This window comes from Gouania willdenowi, chromosome 4 (assembly GCF_900634775.1).
Source record: "Gouania willdenowi chromosome 4, fGouWil2.1, whole genome shotgun sequence".
In the NCBI taxonomy this organism is placed as follows: Eukaryota; Metazoa; Chordata; class Actinopteri; order Blenniiformes; family Gobiesocidae; genus Gouania; species Gouania willdenowi.
In genome coordinates this window covers 16599677-16613522 of record NC_041047.1, presented here as the reverse complement: position 1 = coordinate 16613522, position 13846 = coordinate 16599677, and the positions used below count along the sequence as shown (strand labels likewise).

Here is a 13846-nt window from a genome sequence, read left to right as displayed (position 1 = left end):
TGGGTAATCTTATGATATTATTATTGATCATCTCTATTAAGCACAACATTCAGTGTAAAACATGTGTGGAGGACCAATGGCGCCCTCTCTTGGACTGAGGAGGAGTTGTTTCTCCATGCACATGTTTGTTATGCTGATTCATTATGGATTGATTCCTTATCACCAGTGGGTCTCTGCTGCTGTGTTGCTTAATCTGGTAAAATAGTGTGCTGAGGGTCATCCTGTGGACCAAAGTCATTTAATCACAGGCTGTTTGTAATCTCTGCCCTGTATTTAAATGTGTGTCTCCATGAATTTCAATGAATAAAATGGTAAATTATGGTAAATTAGACTAACCTTCCAACAATGGCCCAGGTCTAACTATTTAATCCAGGTTGTAACTATATTATTAACAATATTCACTATTACCTTTAAAACTAGTGTTAAAAAAACTAAGAAACAGTCAGTGTTTCCAACAATAAATAGAACATGTTTTTAGAGGTTAACAGTCTCAGAATGAGACTAGTAAATATCTACATATTGAAAATATACAACATAGTAAATTCAGGATTACAATATTTATTACACTGTCAAAAAATACAATAAAAATAATAACACAAAATCTAAATAATGCTATTATTTGTATTCATGTTAATGTGAGACACTTTTCTAGTTGGAGACAGACATACTGTATATATTCAGACTTTCATATATACAGTATATTTAAACTTCTCTTATATTTATTCAGACTTATATCAATTCAAACTTCCATATAGATATATAGACTTTCATAATTATGTTCAAACTTTTCCTATATATATTCATACTGTATTATATATATTCAGACTTTCAATTAATTCCTATATATTTCTAGAGCCAATAAATAGAAATTAAATACAAGACTCTGGAAGGAAAAGTTTAAATATACAATATATACATGTATGGGGAAAAAAGTTTATATATATATATATATATATATATATATATATATATATATATATATATATATATATATATATACATATATATATATGTATATATATAGACAAATTTCCATCTTCAACCAGAAAAGTGTCTGTATTCACATGAAAATAAATACACAGGTTTTGTTTTTTCCAGTTAATATTACAAAATACTAAGCCATAGTCCAACGGTCAGCACTGGTACTTCAGCGCAAAGAGATTGTTGTTTGAAGTTGCGCTGATATTATTTAACTCTTAGATGCCTGCATGGAAACACACTTTCAGTGACATGAACGCACACACACTGACTTGAGTTTGCCAATGTTTGCAGGAGCACAACAACCAGTTCAAGGTGCTTGGATGATAAAACATCACCCAGTGAGTAAACAGGTGTAGAAAAGTGAAGTGTGAGAAAACATCAGCACCATAAAGCAGGAATAGAGACTCTCTGATGCCATCACAGCCAATTCTTATTAGGATGAAGTTTTTTTGTTTTTTCTTCTAAAAGATTGAACCTTAACAAATGTTATCCGCCATAAGGGGCCTCTGAGGTTCACATGCAGCAGTTTCAATCTCTAAACTCAAATACATTCCTTTTTTTAAAAGAAAAATTGAATTAAAAAGTCCAAAAATCCACTATTCTTCTGATTTCCTAATAAGAAATGATATATACTCTTTGAAAAAACAACTTTAAGAACTGATGCCAAACATGTAAATGGTTTGGTCTGGATTCCAACTGAAAAAGCCTAAAGCAACCTTTTAATGTTTATTAAGCTGTTTTATTTTAGAAACGTTCATAAATACTTCTAGGATTACAGTTGTTGTTGTTTTCGTTTGTATTTTTCTGTACCCAAATCTCTGACAGTCCAGCGATTAAATTTGAAAAGCTTCCATGCCTTAAGGGGTTTCGTTTGAAGCTAATGTTAGACGCTAACATTGGCTCTGTTTAGTGTGATTTTTCTCAAACGGTGACCTCGGCTGCTGTTGCCAGGGTCATTTCAGATATTGTCTGTGTCACTCTGACAGCGCAGAGGCAGGTCAGCATGGTTATACCTCAGATATGTTTGCTTTTTCCTCTGTAAATTGTCCAAAATAAACAACTACACGCCCCACCAGGCTGGATGGGGGATGAAAACCATACATATATATAGAGAGGAAAACAGCTCTGTGGCCTTACTCCTGACTTACCATGAGGGGTCTTCTGCTGTGTTGCCTTGTGGCCCTGGCTAGTAAGATTTTTAATCTCTATATCCATCATATTGTGACTGAAAAAACAATATAGAGTGTAAACCAATACTAGATTTGAATGAGTAAACATTTATAAAGCTATACTCACTCAATAACTTAATTTAAGATGCTTTTTGACATTGTTTGTTGACTAATGACAATTAAAATTCATTTTAAGTTTATTTAATGCCACTGTTATTGTACTGTTGTCTACATTAAACCCTAATCATTTGACTTTTTTTCATTTTCAGCATGCCAAAGGGGTCATTATGGTGAGTCCATTAATTCTAGTTCTACATTTCACAATGTGAGTACAGCTCTTATGTTCTTTTAAATGAAGACTAAGCCATTGTACAATTTTTCACTTCCAGATCTCAGCTTTAATCCCAAGAAAACCTACGAGTACAGATATGAGGGAATGGTCAATTTTGGGCTCGGAGCACCAAATCTTGTGGAGTCTGGATTGAAAATGATGTGTAAGATCAAGATCAACGGTGTTTCCCCACAAACATTTGTCCTTCAGGTAAGAATGGAAACAGCCCAATGACTGTTGTTTTGTTAACTGGCTGTGATAAGTCCTGATTACTTGTTGTTTCCGATGTCTCACACCAAAAAACCTTTTGACATGTAACTATGGTTGGTTGTATTTCATTTGATATAAAAAAAAAAAAACAAAAAAAATGAATAATAATAAAGAAAATGATCGTCAATGAACTAACCCATACAGACGTCTCACACTAGCACAGGAATAAATAACCTTAAAGCAATACGAATATTTTTGTTGCAATAACCTGAAGAATCTTTTCTTCCTCAAAGATTTCAGATTTGAACTTTGAGGAGTTCAACGGATTACCAAAGAACGACACCTTTAATTCCTCTGCAAAGCTGACTCAGCGTATTGCTGCCCAGCTCATGAAACCCTTCTTGTTCGACTACATTCGTGGGCATGTCAGTGACATCCGTGCGTCTGGTGACGTTTCTGACACTATTGTCAACATTGTCAGGGGTGTCCTGGATTTCCTCCACTTCACTGTGAAAACCACACAGAGGGTCTATGAGCTGGAAGAGGTAAATCATCACTGAAACTGGTCTCTTTACAGCTTTATTTCTGAACGTTATCTATACCAGTGGTTCTCAAACTTTTTTGGCTCAAGTCCCGCCTTTCTCTTACTTTTAAATCCAAGTACCCCTTTTGTCTGACTACTACATTTTGCTAATAATACTAAGAAAAAACAACTATAGAGCATAATAATGGAATGAATGAGTGATAACACACATTTCCAATAATCTAATTTTGTAAATAAGTGGAATGAAACAGTATTTAGTGCCTCTTGAATAGACTTGTTTCTATAGTTTTTTATAATTTACAGTCATCTCCCTGATGTTGGACCAACACTTACCCTTATATTTTCAGTTCATGTTCCAATCAAGGTAATTTTTAAACATTTAAAAAAACCCATATTTTAATGCTTTTATTTGTTAATTTTCCTCTTTCTCTCTCTCAAGTACCCCTGTAGAGCCATCGAGTACCCCCGTTTGAGAAACACTGATCTATGGCATGCTTTATTAATCTTCTAGGTTGGAATCCATGGCATGTGTCACAGTCAGTATGCTACTGAAGAAAATGTGGACACAAAGGAACTGACTATCACCCAGGTTGTGGATGTGGATAACTGCAGGGAGAAGGCAGCACAGTTCAAGGGAATGGCCACTGCTGTGCCTGACAAGTTCTCCAGACAGGTTTGTGTGCCCTGTCGTGGATGGACTCACTGAATTCTTTATTTTTGGAATCAAAAAGACCAAACTTAGATATATCTCTGCCTTTCTGCAACCCAGAGAGGAGCATCAGTCATATCCACACTGAGATATGTTTACTCAGTCAAACCAACAGCAGAAGGAGGTCTCATCACCAAAGCCCAAGGCTTAGAGCGACAGCACTTCAGTCCATTCAATGTGAAAGGAGGCAATTTCAAGATGCAAGCGAAGTAAGAGAAGGAAAATATCTTCTCATTTACTAAGCCCGCTCGCAACACAAACTCAAAGACTTTAAATAACTTTTTCCTGCAGGAAGGAACTGGTGCTGCTGAGTGTGACTGACACAAGCCGAGCCATCACATACGGGCCGATGGAAAGCAGAGGCAACATTGTTTACAAGTTCTTCAACTCAGAGGCTCACGTGCCCATCATGATGCAAGACCTGCAAGAGCCAATACCAAAGGTAACAGTAACTGACTGATGAAACTGATATACGTAGAACTCAAGGGAATCCATCCACCATCCGACGTTGAATTGTTTCTTTTTGTTTATTAATTGTTCTCATCTTTACTCTGCGTTTATCTCTGCAGGCTATTGAACTGATCAGGCGTTTGGCTCAGGTCAATTCCTACCAGATTGACAGTACAACAACAGAAGAAACCATAAAGCTGTATCAGCTTTTGCGAATGATCCCTTATGAAGGACTGCAGACTATGTGGGTAGAGTTTTCAGGAAACAATGAGCTCAGGTAAGCGTTTGATAAGAAAACAATACACTGTAGACAACAAACTTGTTATCCTCTTCACTAAAATATGATGTTTTCATACCAGCAATTGTCCAAAATAGATGTTTCTTTAGCATAGGATGTGTTGTCCTGAAAAATACAAACAGTTAACCAAATAACAGTTATTTTACAAGATACTCTCACCTGTAATGGCACATCATAGTAAAAAACAATAAAAGTAATACCTGCAATACCACATGTGCACAATGTATTTAGACAGTTTCAAACAGCATGTTTAATTATCTCATTCGACAGCCTAAATTAGAAAGACGTCTAAAAAGTATAGTTAATGTTAGTTATTGTACGTAAACCTTCCTTGGTAAAAGTGTCTCTACCTAAACCATTGATGATATTTAAAATGTTGTACTTTTTCTTGCAAAACAACCAACCCAGAACATTTCTGATTGGCTGCAACAGTGGTAACAACCAATATAATCAATGAAATTATCAGATTTTTCTAAGACTGGACAGTCTGATGTTTAATGATCAATGCTGTTTTAAAAGCTTCTAAAGTAAATATATACAGTATACATATAGATAATGCATGATACTGCTTTATGTATTATTCAATTCACCTTGAAAAGTCGAGTAGATTTATAGCAACTTTATATAGACTTCTTTTTAGAAAATCTATTTTTGCTGATAGCACATTAGTTAAAGCTATAAGTGAAATCCATCACAGATGACCTCTTAGTCTCAGTTTTATGGCATGTAGAAAAAAAAAAAAAAAAGGTTCTATGTTATATCCAAAAATCGGATCTACTGCAGCTATTTTACTAATTGAAAAAAATCCTTACACTTTGTTAAGGACAGATTTATTCTGCCACATTGGCACTGATGAATGATTTATTATCACAGATGGGGTGATGACAGATAGATGATGACTAAGAAACTGCGTTCTTCCATCATTAAAATTCACACCATGCTTTTCATATTTCACATTTTTTCCTCTTATCATCTGTGATTAATTTGATGGACAGCCCTTTCTAGCCAATATAATCGTGGTTTGAATAACTCTCCTTCATTCTCTTCCTGTTCATTAGGCGTTGGTTTTTAGACATGATTGTTGAGATCAATGACGCCAGAGTCCTGAAATTCCTGGAAGCTCGGTTTAAGGCAAGGGATCTTAGCACAAATGAAGCTCTGCAAACTCTTTTGCTGGTCTTTGATCACCTCCAGGCTCTTCCTGAACTGGTCGAGAATGCTAAAGTGAGTTATAATTACGAGATGGAGAAATGTGAGCAGACTGAGTAATGGTATAACTGGAAACTGGTAAATTACTCTCTGTGCCCTTTAAAGGCATTCCTTGACATGCCCTTCACCAGATCTAATGTCCTCTTGAGGCAAACTGTGGTGCTGTCTTATGGTTCTCTGGTGTACAAGTACTGTGCAAACTACACAACGTGCCCAGTTCCAGCTGTTCAGGTAATCCCTTTAAAGAAAAAGAAAATGTCATTTTACTAAGGTTGAAGCTGCTATCCATGATTCTTTTTTATTAGATAAAATCATAGTGTAAGCCATAGTGTATAGATCAATGAATCGAACATCATTTACTTGCACTTGAAATTGTGGGATGTGGAGTCCTGTAGACAGATTTCTAGATTTCATAGTGACTTCCTGTCACATTTCTGGTGTTTTCACAGACTGAAAGTTGTGCCAAAGCAATGGCAAAAGTTTATTTTCAGGTTTACACAGAAATATCCAAATCTCGCCAAAATTAAAAGTCTCGCAGAGTAAGGTGATATCACGGGGAATACCGGCAATAAACTCGAACAATTATGGTATCAAGAATCACTGTTTTCCTTATTTGGTGAAGAAACACAACAATTCATAGTAAGAATGAAGTAGAAACACGTTTATGTATCCGTCTACAGGAGTTCACATCCCACAATGCAATGTGCATAACCTTTCCAAGAATGTCAATTTAGTGTTTGCAGTGGAGATCAAAACAAACTTTTGACAATCTTTTTTCTTTCTTTTTAGGTAAATGATGCTAATACTATGAAGTATACACTACAATTTCATCTAATATAAACTAATGTTGGTAGCAGCTTTAAGTAATGTTTATTGTCAATGCAAAACCTCCTTTAAGTCAATCAGCATTATCAAAGCATCATAAGCTCATGTCTGTTTTCCTCATTCTAGCCACTGCTAGACTTAGCAACAGAGAGTCTCAGACAAAGCAATGCACCAGACATGGTCCTTGCTCTAAAAGCTCTTGGAAACGCAGGACATCCAGCAAGTATTAAAACCATCATTCGTTTCCTCCCTGGAGTGTCTGCCACCCCTGTGGACCTGCCGCCACGTGTGCTGAGCGCCGCAGTGCAGTCCATGAGGCTGATAGCTGCCAGAGATCCCCACAGTGTAAGAACACAAAGTGGCAGTTTGCTCTTACATGGGTTAAACCTCCAAATGTGAGCGTTGACCTAAACTTCTCACCATGTTGCGTTTTGTGTGTTCGCAGGTTCAAGACATCACCCTGAATCTGTTCCTGCAAAAGGAACTTCCCACTGAGATTCGAATGCTGGCCTTCATGATTCTGTTTGAATCCAATCCATCAATGGCTCTCGTATCAACGGTGACTGCACATCTCCTGCAAGAACATGACCTCCATGTTGCTAGTTTTGCATACACTTACTTGGAAAATGTAGCTAAATCCAAAACACCAGAGAATTATCAAATGTGAGTATTACAATTCAAAGTGTTATATTTCTTTGTATGTGTTTTGTAAAAGCTAATTATTCTTTTATTTATTTATTCTTTACTAGCTCTACGGCCGGCAGCTTAGCATTGAAACTCCTTGCTCCCAAATTTGGCCGTCTGAGCTATTCCTACAGCAGGGCAGGACGCATGGACTGGTTTGATGGTGCATTTACTCAACCTCTTTCTAAAATCTGTTGTAACTTTTTTCGAGCAATTTTTGAAAGCACATTCAATCTTTTTTTAAGTAACACAATGCAGACTTAATGTGGGGCAGTATTGGCCAGCAATTAGCATTTACATTGATCTACTGTTTAAACAAAACACACAGATAAAACTCTAATTACACAATGTTTTATTGAGATCAAGTCAACATTTATTATTTCCCAACTGCAGATAACTACCTCATTGGAACAGCGGTAGAAGTCTTGATGCTAAAGAGTGCAACTAGCTTCTTTCCCACTGAGATGATGACAAAAAGTAAATTCTATGTCATTGGTCGTATCCTGCAGCTAATGGAGGTACAGTGTCTGACGTTATAACTGGCAATGAGTTCAACACATATTATTAACACATTTTGGTAATTTGTGGATTACAGTTCGGTATTCGTGCTGATGGCCTTAAGGAATTGTTTGGCACCACAATTCCTGGATTTAACGGAGACTATAGCTTCAATGATTTCCTGGCTATTTTCAAATCGGTGAGAATTGCATACACAATGCATTTATTCGGTATTCAGTACGTAAGTCTTTACGTACAATACTCCAAGGTAAAACTACCAAATTAATTCAAATGCATGTCTTCTTGATGTGTTTTTTTGTCAACCGTAGCTTCAAAACTGGGAAGTTATGCCCAATGATAGGCCAGTCATTTCAGCGTACACTCGTACCTCAGGACAGGAGTGGTTCTTTGCTGATGTCAACAAAGACTTAATCCGCAATATCATCATGGTGAGAGTAAAAAATGGATTAAACCCCTTTTTTTAAAAAAAAAAAAAAAAAAAAAAAACGCCCTCACATAACAGTTTTTCATGCTTTTCTAACTTTGAATTCACTGAAACATGTCACGGCCTATTGGTAACCCACAGGCGGTCCATCCTGCTGAGGACAGCAAAAGTCCACTGTGGGCTGCAGTTGAGGGTTTGCAGAAAGGATTTTCCTGGCATTGGACCAAGCCATTCCTGATCTTTGAGGCTCGGTACTTCCAAGCTACCACTCTTGGTCTTCCCCTGGAGATAAGCAAATATTATCAAACGGTCAATGGAATCACTGTCAACGGTAAGAAGCATTGTCTATCACTTACTCTCCATTACGGTTGTCCCCTTCAGGGACAGAAAATCAGACAATTCTACATTAAAACCTATATTTGATTAACTAAAATATTTCTGTGGTATATTTTTATAGCTAAAGCTACTATCAATCCACCTCTGAATGGGAAACTTACACAGCTCTTGCATTCTGACATTTCCGTGGAGTCTGATGGTTTCATTGGGTAATCAATGTTATCACATTTTCCTTATATTCCTTAAATTGTAATTACATAGCACTCAATTTTATTGAAATGTTTTGCCGGAATTTTTCTTTAGCTTCACAAAGGATTTCTGGGTTTTCTACGGAATAAACACAGAGTTGTTCCAGTGTGGCTCAGAGTTTAAGAGCAAAATGCCTCTGTCCATCCCTTATAAGGTCACTGCCAAGCTCAACATGAGGGAAAAGAAATTTGAACTTGACATCCCGGCTTTGAAAAAGGAGATTGAAATCTTGTCTGTCAGGTATGTTACACATGTCTTACATCAGACAGAAAAATGGCACTCAGTGGCTTTGTAAACAAGTAGACATGACACTGCAAATTAGAGCATCTTTAGTTGAACCAGCTTTCAATTTGAATGATAAAATAGAAATTCAGTTCTTCATCCTCACCTTGAAGCCAGTGTCATAGTTTCATGATAGTGTCCTTTCTTATCTTTTACAGCTCTAATGTCTATGCAGTCACGAGGAACATTGAAGAGCTAGCCTTAGCTAGGCTCACACCAATGATCCCTGACTCGTTTTTCACCAATGATGAAATCGTCACAGGGGTTCCACCTGTGGCGAGGGCTGAGCCAGGCAAGGTGAAGCCACATCTCTGAAAGTCCATATAAAAAAGGAATTATGTGACAATAGAATCAATATTTCATGACTTCTATCAAATCTCCTACAGGTTCAAAACAAATGGCATCCAAAGAGCAAACTGCGAGTGGAGAGTAACACCTATGGAGTGGGTGTGAGTATAGAGTCTGAGCTGAAGAGACTGTATTATCATGAGGAGTACCCCTTGTACTATTTCTTGGGATACACCCACATGGCTCTCAAAATAACCCCAGGTATACACAACTAATATTTATAAATGTATTTACATTATTCCTTTGTTTCTTTGACACATGACAGATAGGTGTGTGGTCTTGCAAATTTAAGTATTACTTGGTTGTTGATTCGTTATTTTGTTTTTGTTTTTATATTTGGTTTGTTAAATTGCTGAGGCTAGCAGTAGACATGATTACAGAATGTATTTACATTTTTTATTCATTGCTAGTTCTTACATGTTGTAACCTAATTGACTGTAAAACAAACCAAAAAAAAAGAAAAGAATTAATTGAAAGAATATGAATGCAAATGGTTTCCTTAAAGGTGCAGTCCGTAACTCTCAGATCCCTCTCTCCCCCTGCCTCCCGCTGCTCTCTTGCCCTGCCTCCACACAGTGTAAAAAAGATGGCACTCCAGCCCGGGAAAGGGGCGGGGCCTGTGAGGAAAAGGCTGTCAGACAGCCCATCAAACACAATCCTGGCTCTGATTGGTTCTGTTTGCTCGGTCGCAGTGCATTCTGGCATTCTGCCAAAGGCTGCTGGAGCAGTAGAGTTTTATTCACACAAACTACTAGTTTCATGTAAATCTATCCTTATATAGTGACAGCTTTAGCAAATATGACAAAAAGTTACTTTTATAAGAGTTGCAGACTGCACCTTTAATTCCTTGTGTAATGTGGTGTTGTGTCAATGCTTGTAACTTTCTTCTTCTAACTAGCCTGTCCACCTTTTTCAGCCCAGGCAGGCAAAAGCCTGGACAGAATCCACTTTGAGATCAATGCCGGGGCAAGCAAACAACCCCTGAGTATGCATCAAATGCTGGCCACTCTGAAACAAATGTCCCAGGTATGTTTTTGGCCGTCTTCACTCAGTTTTATAGCAGTAGCTGCTCTGCTGCTTCTACCGCTCAGTGTTCTCTCTGAATGCTGTTTACAGGAAGCAATGAAGAAACTTTCCTCTGATCCAGCCTCAGCTGCAGGGAAGGTTCATGGCGTCTCAATGGACGTACGTAATGCATGCATGCCGCTACACAACCTATTTTCAAATTTTACATTATTTGTATGCACTTAGCGCATTCAACTTAGTTACTTTACTTTACTTTAAACTCACCGAAACAAGGTTGACTTATGTTTCTCATTTTTTGTTGTCGACACTAATATCAAACTATGCAATGTCATGCACACGGCCCATTTATGCTGCAACAGGTCGCAAAAAAGAAAAGATAAAGATGAAATGATCATTATGGGGCTGCACAGCAAATCTTTTAGAACTTTGAACTTATGAAACAAATTGCCTAGGGACCTGATTCAAGACATGTGAACTTTACGCATATTTAAAAAACCTTTAAAATTGTAATGTAATGTAATGTATATATCATGTATTTTTTTATGTATTTGTTGGTGTAATAAATTGGTTGGTGTCTTGATGTACCTTTTTATGTAATGTTTGTGTATATTTTGAACATTCTTTAATTTTTCTGTTCTTAAATGTACTAGAATATTTTTATATGGACCCCAGGACGATTAGCAACCACTACGGTGCAAGCTAATGGGCATCCAATGAACAAATAGACAAATAAACTAGCCTATAAGGTCAAATATTTATAGACTGTGTCGCCAGTTTTGTAGTTAAAAGAAGATTTTTTAAAAAAATAATTCAAAACATTAAAAATGATAATTAAAGGCAATATGTTTGATGGCAATATGGTTAATTTAAAAATCTCTGTGCCGTGTGTTTTACATCTTTGTCTTCGGTTATTTAATTATAATCACGACAACTTCACTTTTGTGTTGCTGTCATAATCTACGTTCTTCGATAACAGTGTTCTATATATCTCATCTCTCAGGGCTTGAGTTCAACACCTGAACCAGTTGTCGGTGTCAAAGTCTATGCCATGAGCTCTACCCAGAAGCCTGAGGGATATGATGCATCTGTGTATCACACAGCTGAGGCAGGCGCTATCAGTGCTCAGCTGATCGTATCCCAGGTTGCAGATGAAACCAACTGGAAGATGTGTGTGGACACCAGTGTTGACCGTCAAGCTGTGGCAAAGGTATGCTCAATAAAACATATCAGAGTTCTGAAAATGAGTCTGAACTGCATATAAGTTTGGAAATTACTCTCAACGTTTGGATTATTTGTTTTCTCCATTCATCTGTTCTTTATTTATCTATGGAAGGCCTTTGATTTGCACGTACATAACTAATGCAAACTACATCATCATCAAAACTTTCATCTACTTTCTTTTCCCTGGTCTTTTTTCAGTTACTCTATAACCTATACTGGCTTATGTAGTGTTAAAGGTAGCACTGATCCAGGGACAAGGACAATCTAAACTGAGCTGGCGTAATAAGATAGTATTTATCATATGTTACATTCATCTAAGTAGAACTACAGTATTCTTTTGTGTTTTTCTTATGTTAAATTACAGTACATCATTTTTTACATTTTCATATATTATATTTTTGCTTTCTGATTCTTGTAAATATCTATATTATATTTGTATGTTTGTATTATTATTATTATTATTATTATTTTTATTTGTATATTATTGTTTTTTTTACTGTAATGGTTGCACTATTATTTTATCTTTATTTTATTAGCAGTCTTTTACTCAATCATGTATGTTTTTTTTTCTTTTTTTTTTCTTTCATTGTTTAGCGTTTATCATTTTCATTTGTATTATGTCTCGAGCGTCTGTGACACCTGGGATAAATAAAAGTACTTCTGATGCTTGCATGACTTTTAAGCAAAACGTGACGACGTCTGAGGTCATTAATACTCTAACCCGCAGTGTGCACCATCTTTTCCAGCCTTTTCAGACATCTTTTAAAAGTAAAATGTCAACAAGTACACGTTAACAATAGTTCTAACCTTTGTTCTTCTTTGCTGCTTTCAGGCCCATATCAGATGGGGATCTGAATGCCAGTCCTATGAAATGTCAATAATCACTGCCCCTGCAGTTCTGCCTAGTATGAGACCAGCACTCACAACCAAAGTGCACTGGCCCAAGATCCCAGACTCCTTGGTAGATATTGGCAGGAGGTGAGTCAAGCCAAACCTTTGAGAAACACTTCCTATTTACAGCAATGACAAATACTAATTTCATTTTCTTTTTTTTTTATGTTTTGCTTTTTGCAGATTTGAAAGCTACATCCCAGGTATGGCTCTGTTTCTGGGCTTCTCAGAGCAGCAGGAGAAAAATGCCAGCCAGGAGGTCTCCGCATCCATAGGAGCGTCTGCTGCAGACAGCATTGATGTGATGATCAAACTGCCAGAGGTTTGAAGCACAATCATGACTCCTTGCATTGCAAGAGACAGTTCAATAAGAAAAAATGTGTCTTTCTTCTTGTGTCATTATCAGTACACCATCTACCGCCAGGCCATTCCATTTCCGGTGCAGTCCATCATTTACCGGGAGCAGAACATCAGAAATTCAACAACTGAAGAAATTGGACGAGCATGAAACAAAATGAGCAACCAAAAGCTATTTCATCGAGCTTAATTGGATGTTCAGTGTAATCTGTGTTTTCATGTAATTTTGTTTCGAATGCATTCACTCTCGTTTGCGGTCGTCTTGAAGTGGTTTCTTTTGACAAGAAAACAAAAGAGAGGCAGAGTTGATTTGGTTTGCTGTGACTGAGTGAAATGCTTTTGTGTTGCAGAAAGGCAGAAAAAAGGCTGTAATTCTTCTTAATGCATTAGAAATCTATCTAATGGCTGCAGTTTGTGAACATTGAACAACTAAGAAAAGTCATGGAAAAGAAAGTTTGATTCCTGCTAGAAATAAAATAAAAAATATCCACTGATATGTGTGTCTTTATTAAACTGTTTTTATATGTTCATTGTCCAACACTATAGGAAACAGTAGTCAGTTCGATATTTCCCCCATTTATGGACAAGTTAAGATTTAATGTATTTGTTGAAATATGAACTAAAAGCATAATTTCAAAGTAAAGGCATTTAATGTCAGTAAACAACAAGGAGTAAGTTTAAGAAGTCATAGATTTCTCCTCCAAATTACATTTTATATACATACCGTATAGTCATATTTCTAATATTTGCTGTGAAATATACAGTATGTCCCGGTTTTTCTAG

General features: G+C 36.7%; 1 protein-coding gene across 1 annotated transcript; it reads left to right on the top strand.

The window, feature by feature from the left end:
- Positions 1–2130: 2130 nt before the first annotated feature.
- Positions 2131–13230, top strand: vtg3 (vitellogenin 3, phosvitinless). Its single transcript, XM_028443857.1, has 28 exons — positions 2131–2170; positions 2420–2440; positions 2540–2691; positions 2985–3236; positions 3747–3908; positions 4005–4153; positions 4236–4386; positions 4514–4671; positions 5751–5919; positions 6010–6132; positions 6853–7071; positions 7172–7389; positions 7476–7573; positions 7804–7928; positions 8006–8107; positions 8238–8357; positions 8495–8684; positions 8811–8898; positions 8993–9178; positions 9379–9517; positions 9607–9769; positions 10485–10594; positions 10685–10741; positions 11047–11064; positions 11571–11801; positions 12648–12793; positions 12890–13028; positions 13113–13230. Exons 1-28 carry the CDS (start codon positions 2131–2133, stop codon positions 13212–13214), a joined length of 3828 nt encoding a protein of 1275 aa, XP_028299658.1. The 3' UTR covers positions 13215–13230.
- The last annotated feature ends 616 nt before the right edge of the window (positions 13231–13846 follow it).